The sequence below is a fragment of the Cyprinodon tularosa genome, unplaced genomic scaffold (genome assembly GCF_016077235.1).
Source record: "Cyprinodon tularosa strain WSP-4 unplaced genomic scaffold, ASM1607723v1 ctg922, whole genome shotgun sequence".
Taxonomy (NCBI): domain Eukaryota; kingdom Metazoa; phylum Chordata; class Actinopteri; order Cyprinodontiformes; family Cyprinodontidae; genus Cyprinodon; species Cyprinodon tularosa.
Genome location: NW_024039699.1, coordinates 144,567 through 167,500, shown reverse-complemented (window position 1 = coordinate 167,500; position 22,934 = coordinate 144,567). Strand labels below are relative to the sequence as shown.

The following is a 22,934-nucleotide window of genomic DNA, read 5'->3' as shown; positions in this document are numbered from 1 at the left end:
CATCCATCATCCATCATCCACCCATCCACCCATCCATCCATCCATCATCCATCCATCCATCATCCACCCATCCACCCATCCATCCATTCATCATCCATCCTTCATCCATCCATCAATCATCCACCCACCCACCCATCCATCCATCATCCATCAATCATCCATCCATCCATCAATCATCCATCCATCCATCCATCCATCCATCCATCCATCCACCATCCATCCATCAATCATCCACCCACCCATCCATCCATCCATCATCCATCCATCCATCATCCACCCATCCACCCATCCATCCATCCATCATCCATCCATCCATCCATTCATCATCCATCCATCCATCCATCATCCATCCATCCATCATCCACCCACCCCCCCCATCCATCATCAATCATCCACCCATCCATCCATCCATCCATCCATCATCCATCCTCCATCATCCACCATCCATCAATCATCCATCCTCCATCATCCACCCATCCATCCATCCTCCATCCATCCATCATCCATCCACCCATCATCCACCCATCCATCCATCCATCATCCATCCATCCATCCATCCATCATCCACCCCCCATCCATCATCCACCCACCCCCCCATCCATCATCCATCCATCCTCCATCCATCCATCATCCATCCATCCATCCATCCATCATCCATCCATCCATCCATCATCCACCCCCCCATCCATCATCCATCCATCCATCATCCACCCACCCCCCCCATCCATCATCCATCCATCCATCATCCACCCACCCCCCCCATCCATCATCAATCATCCACCCATCCATCCATCCATCCATCCATCCATCCATCCATCCATCCATCATCTATCCATCCATCATCCATCCACCCACCCCCCCATCCATCAATCCATCCATCCATCATCCCTCCCTCCCTTCCTCCTCCATAACAAAGGAGGGTGAAGTTGTACACCTGCTTCTGAGGCTTTTCTCTGAGCTCTCATAGTAGAACAGGAAGTTGATTTCATGGACTCCTTCCTGGTCTGGTCCTCGGAGCCACAGAGGCAGCTGTACGGACTCCCCTGGCTGCAGTGTGCCGCCTCTGATGGGGATCTCCATCACCCCGGAGGCCTGGCTGAAGTCAGGGGCGGACACCAGCGTCTCGGGGGCCGGGGCTCCTGGCTGGGGGGGTGCGTGAACGGTGACGTAAGCCGAGCAGTTCTCAGAGGAGGCTGGGCTCGGCGGGGTGGCGGCGTCCTGGCTGCCGAACGTGAAGAAGTCAGGGTGCGTGGACGCCACCCAGAGGCCGCACAGAGCTACTGCGCTGACGTTACAGAACTCCACGTAAGCTTTTTTGATCTCACCACACAGCAGAGCGGTGGGGAACTGCAGGAAGAACACCTGCACACACAAACGCACAACTTTTTATTGATCCACGTTCAGACGGCATCCATTAATGCCTCTACTAGATGAAAATGGCGGGTTCTTCAAACACGGGAAGACTTCCTGTTGGTAAAAAAAGCTGAGTCTGTTCCACTGATCTCTATTCACTGGATGGCTGATAGCTGCTGGTAGTGCAGGGCTGAAGTGAAGCCACAGGCCGCCATATTGGTACTCCCTAGTTGACAGGTTGCGATGTAAACAATCGATGCTCTGCAGCATCAAACAACCAGGATGTTCTCATCTTCAGGGACTGAAGACTAAAAATAAAGATAAATTCATCACTTTGACACAGACTGGCTGTTTGATAGCATCAGTAGATTAACTTTAACTTAGAATAAATAAAATAAATAAATAAACAGGCCGATCACATTGCAGTCATTATGACGTCTATGAATCATCTTATATAAATAAATCACAATAACATTAATGTGTTAATGGAGCAGAATAATCCAGATGAGCCAAAAGTGATAAATTGATTATGTTCATGTAATAAACATGGATTGATGACATTGTTGTTATATATCTGTAAATATTACAGATAATTTAAAGATTTCACCTCAGGACTGAATGACCGCTCCATGTCTGTTAATGCTGCAGTATTTTCTGCAGATGGTGAATGAATGAAGCCGTAGACTTTATGCTGTTTCTGTTCATTAGCCTTTAAAAAGGTTTCAGCTGCTTTTATCATCAATATAACCTGTAATATATTTCAGTTCATGAGTTTTTCAAATGAGAAATAAACCAAACACTCCGAAAACTACAGCATCATCCACTAAATAAAGATCCACTACATTAACATTTCTCAGTGAATTACTTTCCATTTCCTCTACTTTCTATTTTCTAACCTTAGACCCAATGTCAGTGTCTAACTCAGTCAATGTCTTCCAGTCAGACTGAGATAGCCAGACTAATGTTAGTCTACAGACTAATGTTAGTCTGCAGACTAAACTATAGGATCCATCGGCTATAGATGGATTTATTGCTTAGTTCATCCACTGACTGGGAAATTACCAGTGGAACGTCTTCCTGCAGACAGATGCTGCACAGGGAGGCATTTTACTGCATGGAGTGGGGAGTACCTGGCTATGATCTGGGCTATGCACTGGTACTTAAACATTTCATCAGAGCCCTGAGTACAACCGGTATGGACTAGGGGTATAAATCACACCCATCATGGCGATTCATTCAGTATCGATTTCCTGACCCAACAATTCGATTATTCTCGATACTCAAGAATACACCACGATACGATTCGATTCGATGAATTGGTTCATTTTTTTTTTCAACCTTACAGGCTAGACAATGTTTCGAATTTCTAAATAAATCAATGAAAGCTGTAATAACGTTACGCATTTTTTTTGAGAAACAACAGCAAATAACAGAAGTAGAGAAGTTTTACTCCACCTATTCCTATTAAAACCTCATTCACTGGAATAATAATAATCCCTCTGCGTTATAGATTCTGAAAGGCCTTGCATCAGAAAATACTGCAGATAATCAGTGCAATGAGTGCAATGCAATACCTCGGCTCTAGATGTCCCGGCCCCCCCACAGACGCTCCGCTGCTCCTCTCCCAGATTGTAGCTGACCGCAGACAGGAGGCCGGCTTGCTTTGTTTTTATGACCGAAATTGTGGAAAACAACTCGTGAAGTTTGACCCGCTAGAAGAGCGAGGTGCGCGAGAACGCTGGGACCCTTTTTCCACCTGGATGTACGCTCTTTTTGGTCCTCATGTCCCTCCGTCGTCGGCTGTTGGATCGATTATTCTTTACACCCCTAGTCTGGACTGAATAATAGATCCATATAAGAGGCGCTATAGATTACAAGGCACACTGCCGTTTGTTAAAAGTTAAATGCTTTTCTATGCGCCATATAGTCCAGAAAATACGTTAGAAGGTTTAATTGTTTCAGAGATTTAGGCCTCATTTCTTATCATAAACTAACTTCATGGCTGATTAAACAACTATTTAAATCAGCTGACAGGCCTCAGGACCGCTGGACCGCCAGGCCTCAGGACCGCCAGGCCTCAGGACCGCCAGGCCTCAGGACCGCCAGGCCTCAGGACCGCCGGGCCTCAGGACCTCAGGACCGCCGGGCCTCAGGACCGCCGGGCCTCAGGACCGCTGGACCGCCGGGCCTCAGGACCGCCGGGCCTCAGGACCGCTGGACCGCCGGGCCTCAGGACCGCCGGGCCTCAGGACCGCTGGACCGCCGGGCCTCAGGACCGCCGGGCCTCAGGACCGCCGGGCCTCAGGACCGCCGGGCCTCAGGACCGCTGGACCGCCGGGCCTCAGGACCGCCGGGCCTCAGGACCTCAGGACCGCCGGGCCTCAGGACCGCCGGGCCTCAGGACCGCTGGACCGCCGGGCCTCAGGACCGCCGGGCCTCAGGACCGCTGGACCGCCGGGCCTCAGGACCGCCGGGCCTCAGGACCGCCGGGCCTCAGGACCGCTGGACCGCCGGGCCTCAGGACCGCCGGGCCTCAGGACCGCCGGGCCTCAGGACCTCAGGACCGCCGGGCCTCAGGACCGCCGGGCCTCAGGACCGCTGGACCGCCGGGCCTCAGGACCGCCGGGCCTCAGGACCGCTGGACCGCCGGGCCTCAGGACCGCCGGGCCTCAGGACCGCTGGACCGCCGGGCCTCAGGACCGCTGGACCGCCGGGCCTCAGGACCGCCGGGCCTCAGGACCTCAGGACCGCCGGGCCTCAGGACCGCCGGGCCTCAGGACCGCTGGACCGCCGGGCCTCAGGACCGCCGGGCCTCAGGACCGCTGGACCGCCGGGCCTCAGGACCGCCGGGCCTCAGGACCGCCGGGCCTCAGGACCGCTGGACCGCCGGGCCTCAGGACCGCCGGGCCTCAGGACCGCCGGGCCTCAGGACCTCAGGACCGCCGGGCCTCAGGACCGCCGGGCCTCAGGACCGCTGGACCGCCGGGCCTCAGGACCGCCGGGCCTCAGGACCGCTGGACCGCCGGGCCTCAGGACCGCCGGGCCTCAGGACCGCTGGACCGCCAGGCCTCAGGACCGCCGGGCCTCAGGACCGCCGGGCCTCAGGACCGCTGGACCGCCAGGCCTCAGGACCGCTGGACCGCCGGGCCTCAGGACCGCCGGGCCTCAGGACCGCTGGACCGCCAGGCCTCAGGACCGCCGGGCCTCAGGACCGCCGGGCCTCAGGACCGCTGGACCGCCGGGCCTCAGGACCGCCGGACCGCCGGGCCTCGGGACCGCCGGGCCTCGGGACCGCCGGGCCTCGGGACCGCCGGGCCTCGGGACCGCCGGGCCTCGGGACCGCCGGGCCTCAGGACCGCCGGGCCTCAGGACCGCCGGACCGCCGGGCCTCGGGACCGCCGGGCCTCAGGACCGCCGGGCCTCGGGACCGCCGGGCCTCGGGACCGCCGGGCCTCGGGACCGCCGGGCCTCGGGACCGCCGGGCCTCGGGACCGCTGGACCGCCGGGCCTCGGGACCGCCGGGCCTCGGGACCGCCGGGCCTCGGGACCGCCGGGCCTCGGGACCGCCGGGCCTCGGGACCGCCGGGCCTCGGGACCGCCGGGCCTCGGGACCGCCGGGCCTCGGGACCGCTGGACCGCCGGGCCTCGGGACCGCCGGGCCTCAGGACCGCTGGACCGCCGGGCCTCGGGACCGCCGGGCCTCAGGACCGCTGGACCGCCGGGCCTCGGGACCGCCGGGCCTCGGGACCGCTGGACCGCCGGGCCTCGGGACCGCCGGGCCTCAGGACCGCTGGACCGCCGGGCCTCGGGACCGCCGGGCCTCGGGACCGCTGGACCGCCGGGCCTCGGGACCGCCGGGCCTCGGGACCGCTGGACCGCCGGGCCTCGGGACCGCCGGGCCTCGGGACCGCCGGGCCTCAGGACCGCCGGGCCTCGGGACCGCCGGGCCTCAGGACCGCTGGACCGCCGGGCCTCGGGACCGCCGGGCCTCAGGACCGCTGGACCGCCGGGCCTCGGGACCGCCGGGCCTCGGGACCGCCGGGCCTCGGGACCGCTGGACCGCCGGGCCTCGGGACCGCCGGGCCTCGGGACCGCTGGACCGCCGGGCCTCGGGACCGCCGGGCCTCGGGACCGCCGGGCCTCGGGACCGCCGGGCCTCAGGACCGCCGGGCCTCGGGACCGCCGGGCCTCAGGACCGCTGGACCGCCGGGCCTCGGGACCGCCGGGCCTCAGGACCGCTGGACCGCCGGGCCTCAGGACCGCCGGGCCTCAGGACCGCTGGACCGCCAGGCCTCAGGACCGCCGGGCCTCAGGACCGCTGGACCGCCGGGCCTCAGGACCGCCGGGCCTCAGGACCGCTGGACCGCCGGGCCTCAGGACCGCTGGACCGCCAGGCCTCAGGACCGCTGGACCGCCAGGCCTCAGGACCGCTGGACCGCCAGGCCTCAGGACCGCCGGGCCTCAGGACCGCCGGGCCTCAGGACCGCTGGACCGCCAGGCCTCAGGACCGCTGGACCGCCAGGCCTCAGGACCGCCGGGCCTCAGGACCGCTGGACCGCCGGGCCTCAGGACCGCTGGACCGCCGGGCCTCAGGACCGCCGGGCCTCAGGACCGCTGGACCGCCGGGCCTCAGGACCGCTGGACCGCCAGGCCTCAGGACCGCCGGGCCTCAGGACCTCAGGGCCTCAGGACCGCCGGGCCTCAGGACCGCTGGACCGCCGGGCCTCAGGACCGCCGGGCCTCAGGACCGCCGGACCGCCGGGCCTCAGGACCGCCGGGCCTCGGGACCGCCGGGCCTCGGGACCGCCGGGCCTCGGGACCGCCGGGCCTCAGGACCGCCGGGCCTCAGGACCGCCGGGCCTCAGGACCGCCGGGCCTCGGGACCGCTGGACCGCCGGGCCTCAGGACCTCAGGGCCTCAGGACCGCCGGGCCTCAGGACCGCTGGACCGCCGGGCCTCAGGACCGCCGGGCCTCAGGACCGCCGGACCGCCGGGCCTCAGGACCGCCGGGCCTCAGGACCGCCGGACCGCCGGGCCTCAGGACCGCCGGGCCTCAGGACCGCCGGGCCTCAGGACCGCCGGGCCTCAGGACCGCCGGACCGCCGGGCCTCAGGACCGCCGGGCCTCAGGACCGCCGGGCCTCAGGACCGCCGGACCGCCGGGCCTCGGGACCGCCGGGCCTCAGGACCGCCGGGCCTCAGGACCGCCGGACCGCCGGGCCTCGGGGCCTCAGGACCGCCGGGCCTCAGGACCGCCGGACCGCCGGACCGCCGGGCCTCAGGACCGCCGGACCGCCGGGCCTCAGGACCGCCGGGCCTCAGGACCGCCGGACCGCCGGGCCTCGGGACCGCCGGGCCTCAGGACCGCCGGGCCGCCGGGCCTCGGGACCGCCGGGCCTCAGGACCGCCGGACCGCCGGGCCTCAGGACCGCCGGGCCTCAGGACCGCTGGACCGCCAGGCCTCAGGACCGCTGGCCCGCCGGGCCTCAGGACCGCTGGACCGCCGGGCCTCAGGACCGCTGGACCGCCAGGCCTCAGGACCGCTGGACCGCCGGGCCTCAGGACCGCCGGGCCTCAGGACCGCCGGGCCTCAGGACCGCCGGGCCTCAGGACCGCCGGGCCTCAGGACCGCCGGGCCTCAGGACCGCCGGGCCTCAGGACCGCTGGACCGCCGGACCGCCGGGCCTCAGGACCGCCGGACCGCCGGGCCTCAGGACCGCCAGGCCTCAGGACCGCTGGACCGCCGGGCCTCGGGCCTCAGGACCGCCGGGCCTCAGGACCGCCAGGCCTCAGGACCGCTGGACCGCCGGGCCTCAGGACCGCCGGGCCTCAGGACCGCCGGGCCTCAGGACCGCCGGGCCTCAGGACCGCCAGGCCTCAGGACCGCTGGACCGCCGGACCGCCGGGCCTCAGGACCGCCGGACCGCCGGGCCTCAGGACCGCCAGGCCTCAGGACCGCTGGACCGCCGGGCCTCGGGGCCTCAGGACCGCCGGGCCTCAGGACCGCCAGGCCTCAGGACCGCTGGACCGCCGGGCCTCAGGACCGCTGGGCCTCAGGACCGCCAGCCCTGCAGCCCTATGGCTGTTGGGGCAGATTAAGGAGAGCAGAGGAGGATTCTATGCGCTTGTTTAGGCGACAACATTAGCATTTTAACTCTGTAGGTTAGCGTATTCACCAAAACGTCGACGTTTGGACTGGCATCAGAATGAGACTGAATCCTCCCCCCTCGTAGGAAGGTGTGTCTGTAGTTAGTGTTGCACACCCTGCAGTTAGCAATAAAAGCTGGATTAGAGCTGCCTGATATGGAGAGTTGCTGCAGCCAGATGCATTTGTTATGTTATTCAAAAATGAACCAGCCTTCCATTAGCCAGGGCGTTTCCACTCAGCCCTTTGCAGCCACTGGTTTTATCTGAAGCACTGAAAACTAATTACCTAAAAACAGTGAATGCATCTATCCTGCTCCAGCTCAGCGTTCAGATTAAAGTTAGACATAAAGCAATAACTGTGGTTTTTACCTCCATCAGGGGCATAGGGGGCGTGATGATGGGCTCCAGGCGGCGATCCGGACCATGTCGGACCAGCATCTTGTCTTCCTTGGTCAGGTTCAGCCGTGGACCCTGGATCTTCAGGTCCTGCCTGCCTCGGACCATCATGGACTCTGACGTTTGCTGCCCTGTAACAGGAGAACATCATGAGGAGGAGGACCATGTGTTTACGGTCCATCAGAACGGCGCTCACGGCAGAAGCACGCCGTGCCGGTGGAAGCGGTTTACCTTCAGGGTCTGAGGACGGTTCTCCAAAGTGGGACGACGTCAGGTTGTAGACGACTGCCACGATGTTCAGCTGACCTGTTCTGTGTGGCAGCAGCTTCAGTCGGGCCTGAGATCCACGGAACCGGTCCAATTCATTCACAAAGACCAGATCCAGTTACAGCGCTGCACCTGCAGCTAAACCCCAGAAGTTTCCCCACCAGCAGGACCATGAGAAACTCACCGTCTTGGTCTCCTCTGGCCCCAGGTAGAACTCTCTGATGGTCTCTGTCGTCACCGGCTCGTCCCTCTGCGTCAGGAACACAGGACTTAGAGGGAACAGGGACAGTTCTGCTCATGCTTCCCCCACAACGCTCACCTGGCCTGCTGCCGCATCGTCATTGGCGACGGTCACCTCCCCTCCTGAAGGCGCGTCGGCGGTGAACCTCCAGAGGAGGGAGAGGTCGGACAGAAGCAGCGCCACCTTCAGGGGGTTCCTGAGCGTCACCTCCACGATGATCGGCTCTGTTCAGCAGAGGACAGAGCCGTCAGACGCCGTCTAACCAACAGGCTCCCTCAGAGGGGAGACACTGGATGGGCCGACCGGTCGGTCGCCGTGGCGACCATCTTACCCTGGACCACAGCCAGCGGGTGGTGGAGGTTGTCGGTCTGGCGGTTCAGGCAGCACTGGGTCGGCTGGAAGGTGTTTGGAAGAACTCCCTGATTGGCTGAGGCCACCAGCTGCTCCTCCAGCCGGCACCAGAGGAGGGACAGCTCCTGGTCGTACTCCTGGTCCAAGGAGACGTGGGTGGCTGCCTGCTTCTCTCCTTAGACAGACAGACCAAAGGTCAGAGTTCACATCGGGTCTCATCTCACTGATAACAGCAGGAAGCTGAACCTGGTTAAACCTCCATGGCTGATTTATTTATGGAGTCTGAAGGATCCTGGTTCATCTGGAGCCTGGAGGCTAAACTGGTTCCTGAAGCTGGTCTAGTCTGAACACTGCAGCGCCACAGAGACCGGGCCAACGCCTTACCTTCTGCGAGGCGCCGTTCATGTCCAAAGTAGACCCTGGTAGCAGCGCTGTGGATGTAGGGCAGCGGGAGCTCAGGGAGGCGGCCGTCCGTTCCCCCGAGGAGACTCTGAGGAAACGGGAGGAGGTCAATCAGAAAAACCATAACAGAACATTTATGCTAACAGCTGATTAGAAGCTGCTGCAAATTCAGAGGTTTTTAAGCTATAAATCACCCAAAGTTTTCACACCTGTTTAGGAATAAGGATTGATCTAAAAATGTAAAAAGCTTTGAAGTTTGAAAGGACGGACGGTTAAAGCCAGAACCAAACTCTGGTCTCTGATTAGACCAATTAATCATCTTCTGTCCTTTAGATCGTTTTAATCCTAACCATCCCTGAGCTGATGCCTCTGCAGCTGAGCAGCAGCCATCGCTGACAGCCTCCCAGAACCACTATGACCTTTCAGAGTGAAAACGTTCAGCCAGCAGCAGCGCTCCGTCTCTGTGGCTCACCTTCACCACGTACAGGTACTCTCTGAGGAAGGCGGCCTGCTGCGTGGCGGTCTGCCTGCTGTCGTTGATCAGGATCTGTCTGAAGGCCAGCAGCGCGCTGTCCGGTTGGCCCAGGGTGAAGGACTGCCGGCCGATGGTGAAGTTGATGTGGTCCTCTGCCAGAGACCAGCCCCGGTCCTGGTAGACCTGCATGGCCTGACTGTAACAGCGCAGCGCGTGTTTCCTCTGCAGGGAGAAAGACACAACCGCAGCAGGAAGGACGGAGCGATGAGGAGGAGTCTCTGATTCCAAAGATGGCGTCTGTCTGAGTAACTAGAGAGAAACCAGCAGCTCCTCCGTCATTGATTGACTGATTCATTGATCTCACAGTGGAGAAATTTAGTCGTTACATCAGTTCAAAAAGTCAAAGGAGATGCATATAATACACTGCTCAGAAAAATGAAAGGAACACTTTAAAAACACATCAGACCTCAGTGGGAAAAAACATCCTGCTGTTTCTTTATCCTGATATGGACTGGGTGATGTGTTAGGAACAAAGGATGCTGCATCATTGGATGGAAATGAAAATGATCAACCTACAGAGGGCTGAACTCAGAGACAGCCCAAACATTAAAAAATGATGCTGCAGGCTATAGTCCATTTAGCTGGAATTTCATTGCAGCAACTCAAAATAGTATTCAGTCATTTGTATGGCCCCCACATGCGTATATGCATGCCTGACAACGTCGGGGCGTGCTCCTAATGGTCCAGATCTGGGGTATCTCCTCCCAGATCTGGACCAGGGCATCACTGAGCTCCTGGACAGTCTGAGGTGCAACCTGGCGGCGTGGGATGGATGGAAACAATGTCCCAGAGGTGTTCTATTGGATTTAGGTCAGGTGAGCGGGGGGGGGGGGGGGGGGGGGGGGGGGGGGGGGGGGGGGGGGGGGGGCAATCAATGGTATCAATTCCTTCATCCTCCAGGAACTGCCTGCAGACATTGTCGTGCACCAGGAGGAACCCAGGACCCACTGCACCAGCAGAGGGTCTGACAATGGATGCAAGGATTTCATCCTGATCCCTAATGGCAGTCAGGGTGGTGTTGTCTAGCCTGTATAGGTCTGTGCGTCCCTCCATGGATATGCCTCCCCAGACCATCACTGACCCCCCACCAAACCGGTCATTATGAACGATGTTACAGGCAGCAGAACGTTCTCCACTGCTTCTCCAGACCCTTTCACGTCTGTCACATGTGCTCAGGGTGAACCTGCTCTCATCTGTGAAAAGCACAGGGCGACAGTGGCCGACTTGCCAATTCCGCTGTTCTGTGGCAAATGCCAATGGCTCACACAGCACAGGGCCCACTAGAGGACGTGGGGCCCTCAGGCCGCCCTAGTGAAGTCTGTTTCTGATTGTTTGGTCAGAGACATTCACACCAGTGGCCTGCTGGAGGTCATTCTGTAGGGCTCTGGCAGTGCTCCTCCTGCTCCTCCTTGCACAAAGGAGCAGATAGCGGTCCTGCTGATGGGTTGTAGACCTTCTACAGCCCTGTCCAGCTCTCCTGGAGGAACTGCCTGTCTCCTGGAATCTCCTCCATGCTCTTGAGATTGTGCTGGGAGACGCAGCAAACCTTCTGGCAATGGCACGTATTGATGCGCCATCCTGGAGGAGTTGGACTGCCTGTGCAACCTCTGTAGGGTCCAGGTAGCGCCTCATGCTAACAGTAGTGACAGTGACCCTAGCCAAATGCTAAACTGGTGAAAAAGAGTCAGAAAAGATGAGGAGGGGAAAATGTCAGTGTCCTCCACCTGTAAAACCTTTCCTGTTCTGATGGTCGTCTCATTGTTGCTCCTCTAGTTCACCTGTTGTTCATTTCATTCACATTAAAGCAGCTGAAACTGATTAACAGCCCCTCTGCTACTGACCTGACCAAATCAATATCCCACAAGTTTAATTAACTTGATGCTTTACTCTGATTACAAAGTGATCCTTTAATTTTTTTGAGTAGTGCATAGATATATATATTTACATATACATACACACACACACATGCGTATATATGTGTATATAACAGCTGAAGTTTTTTTTTTAAGGGCAATTTTAATCCTGCCTGCCCACCGTCATCATCACTAGCATACATGGCTTCAGGCTGAACATAGAGTCCAGGAGTAAACACCTCCTGGCAGCAGGAAGTGATGTCATTAGAGTTTTATAGAGCGCTGTTGGCTTTTTTCCAGCAGCCCAACATCTTGCTAAATTAAATAAACTATGTGAATCAGCTGCTGCTCTCTGACTGATGCCTCCTGCCTGGCATAGAGCCTGCTGGATGGGGGCCCAGGTGGTACCAGGTCACCCCCCACAGGCAGCGAGCTCCAGGTTACCTGTCCAGCTTTGCTGAAGCGATGACCAGCCAGGATCATATGGAAGGCAAACTTCCGCACCATTGGGTTCCGCATGTTGATGAAGCAATGGGCGGCCTGTTCCAACAGCAGAGCGCTGCGCAGGTCAGAGTCCTGCCAACACACAGCAGCAGCTCAGTGGGAGAGTTCAGCAGCCGGTCTGGAGCTGGGACCGATAAAACATGGAGAACCTCACCTCACTGGTCATCTTAATCAGAAGGGTTGCAGCCTCAGAGTATTTCCCCTGACTCTTCAGGATCTCTGCGCTGAGCAGGGCACAGCGCTCCGCCAGCACCATGTTCCTGTGGAGGAGGGGAGGCGTGGTTAGCACACAGCTAATAGGTGGGGTGGTTCTAAGCTAAGCTAACAACCTGCTAACCAATCTTACTTGCAGACATCTCTGTATGTCTGGATTGCAGTGTCCATATAGTGGGCTGGATACGGCCTCTGGGCTCCACCCTGCAGAAAGGATGACACCGCCGCCATTTCCTGGAAACAGGTCAGAACCAGCGACTGTAAAAATGGATCAGCCTCCATGGAGTCAGACCGTCTGACCCGTTTCAGTGTACGGGTGCCTTACCAGCGCCCCCGCCGCGTACAGCATGGCCTGGTCCGACAGGAAGTCCTTCTTGGCGGTGTGGTAACAGCTGTAGGCCAGGTCATAGTGCTGAACCAGGAAGCAAAGGTCGGCCATCTTCCTGATCTGCAGCTCAGGAGCTTCGGGGGGGTACCTGACAGAGACGCAGAAAAGCATCAGGACCGACCGAACACGCCGCAGCGTCGTCTGAGGAAAGGAGGGAGCTTACTGAAGACCCAGAGTGCTCTTTGGTTCAATGACGCCCTTTTCTGGGACTTTTCCTCCACCAAACCACTTCTTAGTCGCTGTGAACAGAGAGCGGCTCAGGCCTTTCCTGGAAACCAGCTGAGGAACATCAGAGGAGCATCAGAGGAGCATCAGAGGAGCGGGACACAGCATCATTCAGAGTTCTGTTAGTATGCAGCCATGTTTCTGTGAGTAAAGGAAGCTACCTGGTCATTCAGCTGTCTGATGTTCTTCTCTATGTGAGGCAGCAGGCCTCTGAAGGTGAACTCCTGGATGAACTGTCTGATGCGGTCGTGGTCGCTCAGGGTCAGGCAGGCGCCGTGGCTCCCCGCTCCGTCAGCCACGTCATCTGGGTCTGCAGAACTTTTCTTCACGTCCTCTAGGCTCATGGTTAGGACGCTGTCTGTGTCCAGCTGAAGGGGGTGAGTGGAAGGCCCAGGATCTACTTCCAACATGGAGACAAACATTCAGGCTGATTCTCAACAACTATGGACGCCAGAACAGACTCGTGTTCTCGCCAAGTCTGTTCTTTACAAGAACCCAGGAAAGTCTGGACTTGGGGAGAACGCAGCAGAAATCTGGGTCCACTGATGACGACATCACCACATTCCAAGCTAGTCTGGAGCTGCATTTCGCCTCCTGTTATTGATCGTCTCTAAATCAGGGGTCACCAACGTGATGCCCGCGGGCACCAAGGGGCCCTCAGGGACCACATGGGGTGCCCTCAGCATCTTATGAAAACAGAACAACTTACCAGTGGATTAAGCTTGAATGGTATTTTTTGCTGCTGCTGTTATGCTTTATCATTTATAGAGCCTTTCATCATATTAATAATTTAAAACATATAAGCATTTACAGGGATTTCAAAATGACAATATTTAGAAGCAAATCAGAAATATAAAGAAACAATAGAAATATGTTTATTATCTATGAAGTTTAGGTGAACGCTGACTCCTCCAGTTCATAGGTCCGTATTAGTAGAAGGTTGGTGACCCCTGCTCTAAATAATAATAAATTAGGACTTTTTTCATCTAGTGGGGGAATAATAATTATCATCAGAGCCAGCGGCCCTTCACACGGCTATGCAGAGAGAGGGCCGCCGCAGACGGGCTAATGTTCCCTTCATTGGCTTCCTGTTAAATCCAGAATAGAATTTAAAATCCTCCTTCTCACATATAAAGCCTTAAATGGCCAAGCTCCATCTGATATCAGAGATCTGATTGTTCCTGATGTTCCTAACAGAGCACTTCGCTCTCAATCTGCAGGTTTACTAGTGGTTCCTAGAATTTCTAAAAGTAGAATGGGAGGCAGATCTTTTAGTTCTCAGGCTCCTCTCCTGTGGAACCAACTACCAGTTTTAGTCCGTGAGGCAGACACCCTGTCTACTTTTAAGGCTAGGCTTAAAACTTTCCTTTTTGATAAAGCTTCTAGTTAGAGTGGCTCAGGTTATCCTGAGCTATCTCTATAGTTCTGCTGCTATAGGCTTAGACTGCTGGAGGACATAGGGACCCCTTTTTCTTCATTCTGCTTCATTCTACACTATATTGCCAAAAGTATTTGCTCACCCATCCAAATTATTGGAATCAGGTGTTCCAATCACTTCCATGGCCACAGGTGTATAAATTCAAGCACCTAGGCATGCAGACTGTTTTTACAAACATTTGTGAAAGAATGGGTCGCTCTCAGGAGCTCAGTGAATTCCAGCGTGGAACTGTGATAGGATGCCACCTGTGCAACAAATCCAGTCGTGAAATTTCCTCGCTCCTAAATATTCCACAGTCAACTGTCAGCTGTATTATAAGAAAATGGAAGTGTTTGGGAACGACAGCAACTCAGCCACGAAGTGGTAGGCCACGTAAACTGACGGAGCGGGGTCAGCGGATGCTGACGCGCATAGTGCGAAGAGGTCGCCAACTTTCTGCAGAGTCAATCACTACAGACCTCCAAACTTCATGTGGCCTTCAGATTAGCTCAAGAACAGTGCGCAGAGAGCTTCATGGAATGGGTTTCCATGGTCGAGCAGCTGCATCCAAGCCATACATCACCAAGTGCAATGCAAAGCGTCGGATGCGGTGGTGTAAAGCACGCCGCCACTGGACTCTAGAGCAGTGGAGACGCGTTCTCTGGAGTGACGAATCGCGCTTCTCCATCTGGCAATCTGATGGACGGGTCTGGGTTTGGCGGTTGCCAGGAGAACGGTACTTGTCTGACTGCATTGTGCCAAGTGTAAAGTTTGGTGGAGGGGGGATTATGGTGTGGGGTTGTTTTTCAGGAGCTGGGCTTGGCCCCTTAGTTCCAGTGAAAGGAACTCTGAATGCTTCAGCATACCAAGACATTTTGGACAATTCCATGCTCCCAACTTTGTGGGAACAGTTTGGAGCTGGCCCCTTCCTCTTCCAACATGACTGTGCACCAGTGCACAAAGCAAGGTCCATAAAGACATGGATGACAGAGTCTGGTGTGGATGAACTTGACTGGCCTGCACAGAGTCCTGACCTCAACCCGATAGAACACCTTTGGGATGAATTAGAGCGGAGACTGAGAGCCAGGCCTTCTCGTCCAACATCAGTGTGCGACCTCACAAATGCGCTTCTGGAAGAATGGTCAAAAATTCCCATAAACACACTCCTAAACCTTGTGGACAGCCTTCCCAGAAGAGTTGAAGCTGTTCTAGCTGCAAAGGGTGGACCGACGTCATATTGAACCCTATGGATTAGGAACGGGATGTCACTTAAGCTCATATGTGAGTCAAGGCAGGTGAGCAAATACTTTTGGCAATATAGTGTATCTCTATTCTCCCACTCTGCAGAATCTGTTAGTTCAATCTCTAACGTTCTGCTCTCTCTGCTTTTTCTCATAGTAGCTTCATCTGGTCTGTTCCTGTTTGGCTGTGACTCCATCCTGGAGAGAAATATCAGCTGTGCTGCTGCCATCAACACCTTTGTTTCTAGATGTTGGAGCTTGGCCTGTTTTCCAGTGTAGTCCTGTTTCTCTGACTGTGACTAACTGGATGTGCTCTCTTCATCCTCTGACATGGGAGCTGGCTCGGAGCTCGTCTGCCTGGCTGTGTGTTTCCTGGACGGGGCCGCCTGTGGAGCTGGTTGACAGTTGCCTTTTGTATCTATGCTTCTTTTTCTATGTCTGCTTCTGTCTCCTTGAACCCCAGTGGGCCTCAGCAGATGGCCGCTCACACTGAGCCTGGTTCTGCTGGAGGTTTCTTCCTGTTCAAAGGGAGTTTTTCCTCTCCACTGTCGCTACAAGCATGCTTAGTGTGAGGGATTGCTGAAGAGTCAATGAGTCGATGCAATCAGCTGGTTTTCCTTAGATAGAAAACTTTGAATCAATCTGACTGGATGATCTGGTGAACTGGAAAGTGACCTGAGATGACATGATGTGAATTGGAGCTATAGAAATAAACTGAATAGAATTAATGTTAGCTCCGGCTGCTGCAGACGGGCAGATTAGCTTCTTCTGGTCTATTTATGTAGATTTCAAAAATTGCTGCAACTTGATAAAAGCTGAAACTACATGAGAAGATGCCTTTAATTCCTGCCTTTATTTATCGGTTAATTTAAACCTGGAGTGAAATCTCTTCTGTCTAAACTGGGTTTAAACCATGAAAGTCCATCGACTGAAGATAAAGGTCCTGTCAGAGGAATGAACCGACCTCTCTCTGCTGAATCCCTGCAGTCGGCCTCAGGAGGAACGCCCAGAGGAGCAGCAGCATTAGCAGCAGGTTCCATCGAGTCCTGCAACGAGCACCACATCAGGAAAACATATGAAAACATCAGGAAGGAACTCCTTTACTTCAGCTGATGATTTTTTCTCTTTTCATCAAATCCTTCTGTGATTCCCGCTTTAGTTTAATTCTGAGGCGATGATAAAGTCCCTGTGGTTCCTGTCAACCTGCAGGCTACAGGTGTGAGTTTGCAGAGCTGGGAGGATGACATCACTGGAATGCTGATCCTTTGAGCTGACTGGACCTGAAACAGTGATGGGAAACGGGACGGGCCTGCTGCTCGTCCAGAGCTAAAGGTTCGCTGGCTGATTTGGGTTCAGGAGGTGAAACCCTGGAGAAGCTTCTGAGAGTCAGGTGGGCTCCTGAGGAGGCCTCTGTGGACCCAGCAGCTTTAAACCCGTGCGGTTCTGGTTCTGAGCTAAGAAGGCTAATAATCTGTTTTTCTCTGAGGACAACCTGGTCTGTAAAAAGCGCTAAAGAAAAATGAATCTAAGAAATCTATAAAAATTGAAGATTCAGAGTAAATCTGTGGATTAGAATCAGCTGCTGTAGGTCCCAGTGGGGAGGGGGGGGTCTCACCTGGTTCCGGGGGTTTTGCTTGTGCAGGTACTGACTCCAGGGGTCTGGGATCTGCTCCCCCTCCTCAGGCGAAGAGGAGCGAGAGTTGATCTTCAACAGGTAGCATCCCTGAGGGCCGTACCTTTGCTTCATGTCTTCATACACCATGTCCGCCCTGGAAGGAAAGCAAACGTCTTTCTGGATGAATGAATGAATGGATGAATGAATGAAACCATCAGCAGCTGCAGCAGCATCTACCTCTGCTCATCTCCCTCGCTCAGGTCGTGCAGCAACACGTAGTACTTGAGAGTGTTGGGGATGAACCACTTTGGGCAGGAGTACTCCCCGCTGTGCTGGATCCTGTGCTGCTCCTGGGACAGCTTCAGGAACTGCTCCACCGGGACCGCCTCGGAGGACGACACCACCAGCAGGCCTGGAGCACGTCAAGGAGCAAAGCAGGGGCTGACAGAGCAGAGGTCAGAGGTCACAGGCTGCTGATCCTCTCATTAATGCAGAGGAAAAGTGACTTTACTTTTAATGATTTAGGATCTATAGAACATAGAAATAATAGAAATCTTTCTAGAGACTGGAACCAAACTAGAAGCAGAGACAGTTATGGATCCTGGAACTGGAAGGATACAGGCCAGGTAGTGATGGAGGAACTCATGGTCAGAGGGAGGCATGGTCTGCAGGAAGGCCTCCCTGTAGGCCTCGAACCAGGGCGTGGTCCCTGAACACACACACACACACACACACACACACACACACACACACACACACACACACACACACACGGTTACTGGTTTAGTCCCACCCACACCAGCACTTGAACCAGAACCCGATCATGTACTCACCGCCTAGGTTCAAATGATATTCTGCGGTTCTGATGACGGTGGCTGCAGCGCCCTCCTGTGGCTGACAGGAGAGCACCACCTCACTGAGCAGCCGGTTGTGGGCGGAGCCTTGGCCAGTGGACGTTTCTATGTTGTTGATGCAGATCCGCAGGTTTTTCACCGTCTGGAGCTGATTGTTGGGATCCCTGATGTGACCTGGAGACACAGACGTCCAATCAGACCTTCTGGAACGACCATGAGGCAGCGACCCGACTGATCCCCGTCCAATCCCATCCATGGGGGGATACAAGGCACCGACCCGGTACAAGGTTCTGATCAGAATGAACTATGTCCGGGTCGGACAGAACGCCTCTGATGTCATCAGTCTAAGCTTCTTTTAAATTTCTTTTTGTTTACACTCATGAAAACAAAATGACAAAATAAATCTGTCTAAATGGGAACATAGAAATGGAAACATAGAAATGGATCATATACCCCATTTCTACCCTCTGAAACCTTTTCCACGCCACGCTAGCGCTGTGCCTCGGCTCCTAGTGGTGATCTACGGTACTACTGCTCTCTAGAGGGAAACAAACACGGTGGCGCCGTAACATTCAGCTGTGCGTTCAATTTACACTAACGGTTGGTCACTGTGCTCGGACCCATGTCAGCATGTTTTCTAAAGGGTAGAGGAAATGAGGCTGTAGAGCTACAGTCAATAGATCCCTGTCGCTGTGCTGCTGTGTGATATCAATACAAATAGAAATATATGGAATGGAGCAACTGGATCATTATCAGAGACAAAATCCAATCAGAGCATCAGGGACGCCTCCCCCAGTCCTCCGATCAGACGCCTCCCCGAGTCCACCGATCGGACGCACCCCCAGTCCACCGATCGGACGCACCCCCAGTCCTCCGATCGGACGCCTCACCGAGTCCACCGATCGGACGCACCCCCAGTCCACCGATCGGACGCACCCCCAGTCCACCGATCGGACGCACCCCCAGTCCACCGATCGGACGCACCCCCAGTCCTCCGATCGGACGCACCCCCAGTCCTCCGATCGGACGCCTCCCCGAGTCCACCGATCGGACGCACCCCCAGTCCACCGATCGGACGCACCCCCAGTCCACCGATCGGACGCACCCCCAGTCCACCGATCGGACGCACCCCCAGTCCACCGATCGGACGCACCCCCAGTCCCCCGATCGGACGCACCCCCAGTCCTCCGATCGGACGCACCCCCAGTCCTCCGATCGGACGCCTCACCGAGTCCACCGATCGGACGCACCCCCAGTCCACCGATCGGACGCACCCCCAGTCCTCCGATCGGACGCACCCCCAGTCCGCCGATCGGACGCACCCCCAGTCCGCCGATCGGACGCACCCCCAGTCCACCGATCGGTCGCACCCCCAGTCCACCGATCGGACGCACCCCCAGTCCACCGATCGGACGCACCCCAGTCCACCGATCGGACGCACCCCCAGTTAGGGTTGGGAATTGAAAAGATTTTCACGATTCCGATTCCCTTTTCGATTCTATGAAACGATTCGATTCTTTATCGATTCTTTTTTCGATTCCAATTTGGGGGAAAAGGAGAACAAACAGTTTGATTATCAGAATCAACTTTGTTTACGTAACTATTGCACAATCTTACAAACTCAACAAGATCAAGATGTCCACAGGAAATGTGAAACTGGAGTAACATCTGTGTTTAAATGAAAAATAAATATACAAGAACAAACTTAATAACCAACAATGTCTAATAACAAATGATGGGATAATAACCTATTTTAAATAACAAAAAATACTAATTATAAAACAGTAGTAGGGAAAATTAACAGTTATTTTGCAGAAAGATGAGCATATCTGCTTTTTCTGGAAGGATACGGGATCTTTCAGGGCTTATGGTGTCTCCAGCCGTGGAGAACACCCTCTCAGATGGGGTGGAGGAAGCCTGCACACAGAGGTAGTTTTCAGCCCGTCCAGATAGCAAGGGCAGCGTATCTTGCTTGTTCCACCACCACAGTGTGGCGCTATCCCTGCAGGGGATGGAGGGCAAGCTTTTACAGAGCTGGATTTCCTGATCTACCCTCTGGGCTAAGGAAAGACGGGGCTTTGATTCACAAAGTGACCGCAGCTCGTTGTCTTCCTCCTCGAATAGTTCTTCCAACTTGCGTAACCTGCGTAACTTACGTAAAAAACGTGACGTAAGTCGTGCTCCCCAGAGCCGGCGCTCTAGGCTCTGGTGCTGCGGGAATCGAAAAAAGAATCGTCAGCGAGCTGCCAAACGATGCCATGGAATCGGAAAATACGGAACCGGTTCTGAACAGGAACCGGTTTTCGATTCCCATCCCTACCCCCAGTCCTCCGATCGGACGCACCCACAGTCCTCCGATCGGACGCACCCCCAGTCCACCGATCGGACGCTCCCCCAGTCCTCCGATCGGACGCACCCCCAGTCCATCGATCGGACGCTCCCCCAGTCCTCCGATCGGACGCTCCCCCAGTCCTCCGATCGGACGCACCCCCAGTCCTCCGATCGGACGCACCCCCAGTCCACCGATCGGACGCACCCACAGTCCACCGATCGGACGCTCCCCCAGTCCTCCGATCGGACGCACCCCCAGTCCATCGATCGAACGCACCCCCAGTCCACCGATCGGACGTACCCCCAGTCCACCGATCGGACGCACCCCCAGTCCTCCGATCGGACGCCCCCCCCAGTCCACCGATCGGACGCACCCCCAGTCCACCGATCGGACGCACCCCCAGTCCACCGATCGGACGCACCCCCAGTCCTCCGATCGGACGCACCCCCAGTCCTCCGATTGGACGCACCCCCAGTCCACCGATCGGACGCACCCCCAGTCCGCCGATCGGACGCACCCCCAGTCCTCCGATCGGACGCACCCCCCAGTCCACCGATCGGACGCACCCCCACTCCATCGATCGGACGCACCCCCAGTCCTCCGATCGGACGCACCCCCACTCCATCGATCGGACGCACCCCCAGTCCACCGATCGGACGCCTCCCCCAGTCCACCGATCGGACGCCTCCCCCAGTCCACCGATCGGACGCCTCCCCCAGTCCACCGATCGGACGCCTCTCCTCAGCTAGCACAGCTAGCCAGGATCTGGAGTCACGCCACATCCAGGAGGATCTGTTATGGATTCATAGAGCAAGCAAACGGAGAACAGCGTCGCTGAGACACCTGGTGACACGTTGGCGCCATCAGAAATCCTTCTAGCAGGAATCAAAGTGATGAGGTCATCAGAATTGGCAGCTTTGGAAAGCCCTGCTGGTTAGACGGAAATGATGAGGAGGTCTGCTGCCAAGGACCAATGGCAGCAATCAGCTGTTTCCAGCATCCTGCAGCTCTCCCAGTAACACCATTCCAGTAGGTCTGTTCCCAGGCAGCTCTCCCAGTAACACCATCCCAGTAGGTCTGTTCCCAAAATCAGCTTTCCCAGTAACACCATCCCAGTAGGTCTGTTCCCAGAAAGCTCTCCCAGTAACACCATCCCAGTAGGTCTGTTCCCAGACAGCTCTCCCAGTAACACCATCCCAGTAGGTCTGTTCCCAGCCAGCTCTCCCAGTAGGTCTGTTCCCAGCCAGTTCTCCCAGTAGGTCTGTTCCCAGCCGACTCTGCCAGTAACACCATCCCAGTAGGTCTGTTCCCAGACAGCTCTCCCAGTAACACCATCCCAGTAGGTCTGTACCCAGCCAGCTCTCCCAGTAACACCATCCCAGTAGGTCTGTTCCCAGCCAGCTCTCCCAGTAACACCATCCCAGTAGGTCTGTTCCCAGCCAGCTCTCCCAGTAACACCATCCCAGCAGGTCTGTTCCCAGCCAGCTCTCCCAGTAACACCATCCCAGCAGGTCTGTTCCCAGCCAGCTCTCCCAGTAACACCATCCCAGCAGGTCTGTTCCCAGCCAGCTCTCCCAGTAACACCATCCCAGCAGGTCTGTTCCCAGCCAGCTCTCCCAGTAACACCATCCCAGTAGCAGGTTTCTCTGCTCCTCATCCATCCAGCTGACATGATGTCAGAGATCTTAGATCTGCAGCAGCTAGAAGTGGAAACCATTTCTTCTCCTGTAGATCTAGGTTCTGCTCCTGAGCACCATCTCCACGGAGGTTAAACTGGTTAGAGACCAAACCAGTAACGATTTACTGGAAAAACAGGTTTCAGAGGACAGCATACTGGTGAGTGATCAGAGAGAGAAAGCTAACTAGCTTAGCAGCCATGCTAACGCTGTTAGCATCCAGCTACCGGCTCTGTCAGCCAGCCGCCCCGCTAAAGCCGCTCCCTGGGCGGCTGGTCCATCAGCGAGCGGGCCGCTCATACCTTCAGATGTCAGGCGGCAGAAGGGCCTCAGCAACTCGGCTAAATTCAAGCTGTTCTTCCGGCAGACTCTCTCCGCTTCGCTGCTGCCTAACACGGCTATCATCGGGACAAACGAGTCCTGGATGAACTCGTTGACGGACAGCAGACAGTGGGCCATGATGGAGGACAGCTTCAGACAGCTCCCAGTTAGCAGGCGGCGGCCATGTTGAGAGGATCCTCTTCCTGTAGAGCTCAGCTGGTCAGGTGACTCACTCTCAGTTTTTTTTTAAACAAACTTTATCTGAAACCAAGAAAATGACAACCACTCATTTACCAGGATTAAAACCCGCTAAAATAACAGGATTTAATATTTATTGACATAAATGAAGTGGCGGGATCACCGGCTGAGCCAAGAAATAAGGATCTTTAGACAACTTTTCAGACTCATTAGTTTGGTTTCATTTAAGCTCATTTTCATTATGGCCTGTTGGTATTAAACAAAATAAAAACCATCTAAACAATTAGTTTCATTCAGACAATGAATTTCTTTGTGGTTGGACTCGGTGCTGCCCCAACTTGTTGCTCACCACATACGAAAATAAGTCGTTTTTCAAGATGATGCAAAGTTAAATGTGATTTTGTTA

At 56.1% G+C, this 22,934-nt stretch overlaps 1 protein-coding gene across 1 annotated transcript in view; it reads right to left on the bottom strand.

Annotated features, from left to right (window-relative positions):
- trappc8 (trafficking protein particle complex 8) overlaps positions 1-22,555 on the bottom strand; it is a 40,047-nt gene extending 17,492 nt beyond the window's left edge. The window contains exons 1-20 of the mRNA XM_038274620.1: positions 22,312-22,555; positions 17,981-18,175; positions 17,767-17,856; positions 17,385-17,559; positions 17,148-17,301; positions 16,497-16,578; positions 13,036-13,274; positions 12,813-12,928; positions 12,587-12,737; positions 12,395-12,495; positions 12,203-12,308; positions 11,989-12,120; positions 9,629-9,853; positions 9,139-9,244; positions 8,735-8,929; positions 8,482-8,627; positions 8,347-8,412; positions 8,127-8,232; positions 7,869-8,026; positions 935-1,362 (exon numbers count right to left, since the gene is read on the bottom strand). Coding sequence (XP_038130548.1) covers positions 935-1,362; positions 7,869-8,026; positions 8,127-8,232; positions 8,347-8,412; positions 8,482-8,627; positions 8,735-8,929; positions 9,139-9,244; positions 9,629-9,853; positions 11,989-12,120; positions 12,203-12,308; positions 12,395-12,495; positions 12,587-12,737; positions 12,813-12,928; positions 13,036-13,274; positions 16,497-16,578; positions 17,148-17,301; positions 17,385-17,559; positions 17,767-17,856; positions 17,981-18,175; positions 22,312-22,468 — 3,128 coding nt within the window. The 5' untranslated portion in view covers positions 22,469-22,555. The remainder of the gene's footprint in view (positions 1-934; positions 1,363-7,868; positions 8,027-8,126; positions 8,233-8,346; positions 8,413-8,481; positions 8,628-8,734; positions 8,930-9,138; positions 9,245-9,628; positions 9,854-11,988; positions 12,121-12,202; positions 12,309-12,394; positions 12,496-12,586; positions 12,738-12,812; positions 12,929-13,035; positions 13,275-16,496; positions 16,579-17,147; positions 17,302-17,384; positions 17,560-17,766; positions 17,857-17,980; positions 18,176-22,311) is intronic.
- Positions 22,556-22,934: the final 379 nt, after the last annotated feature.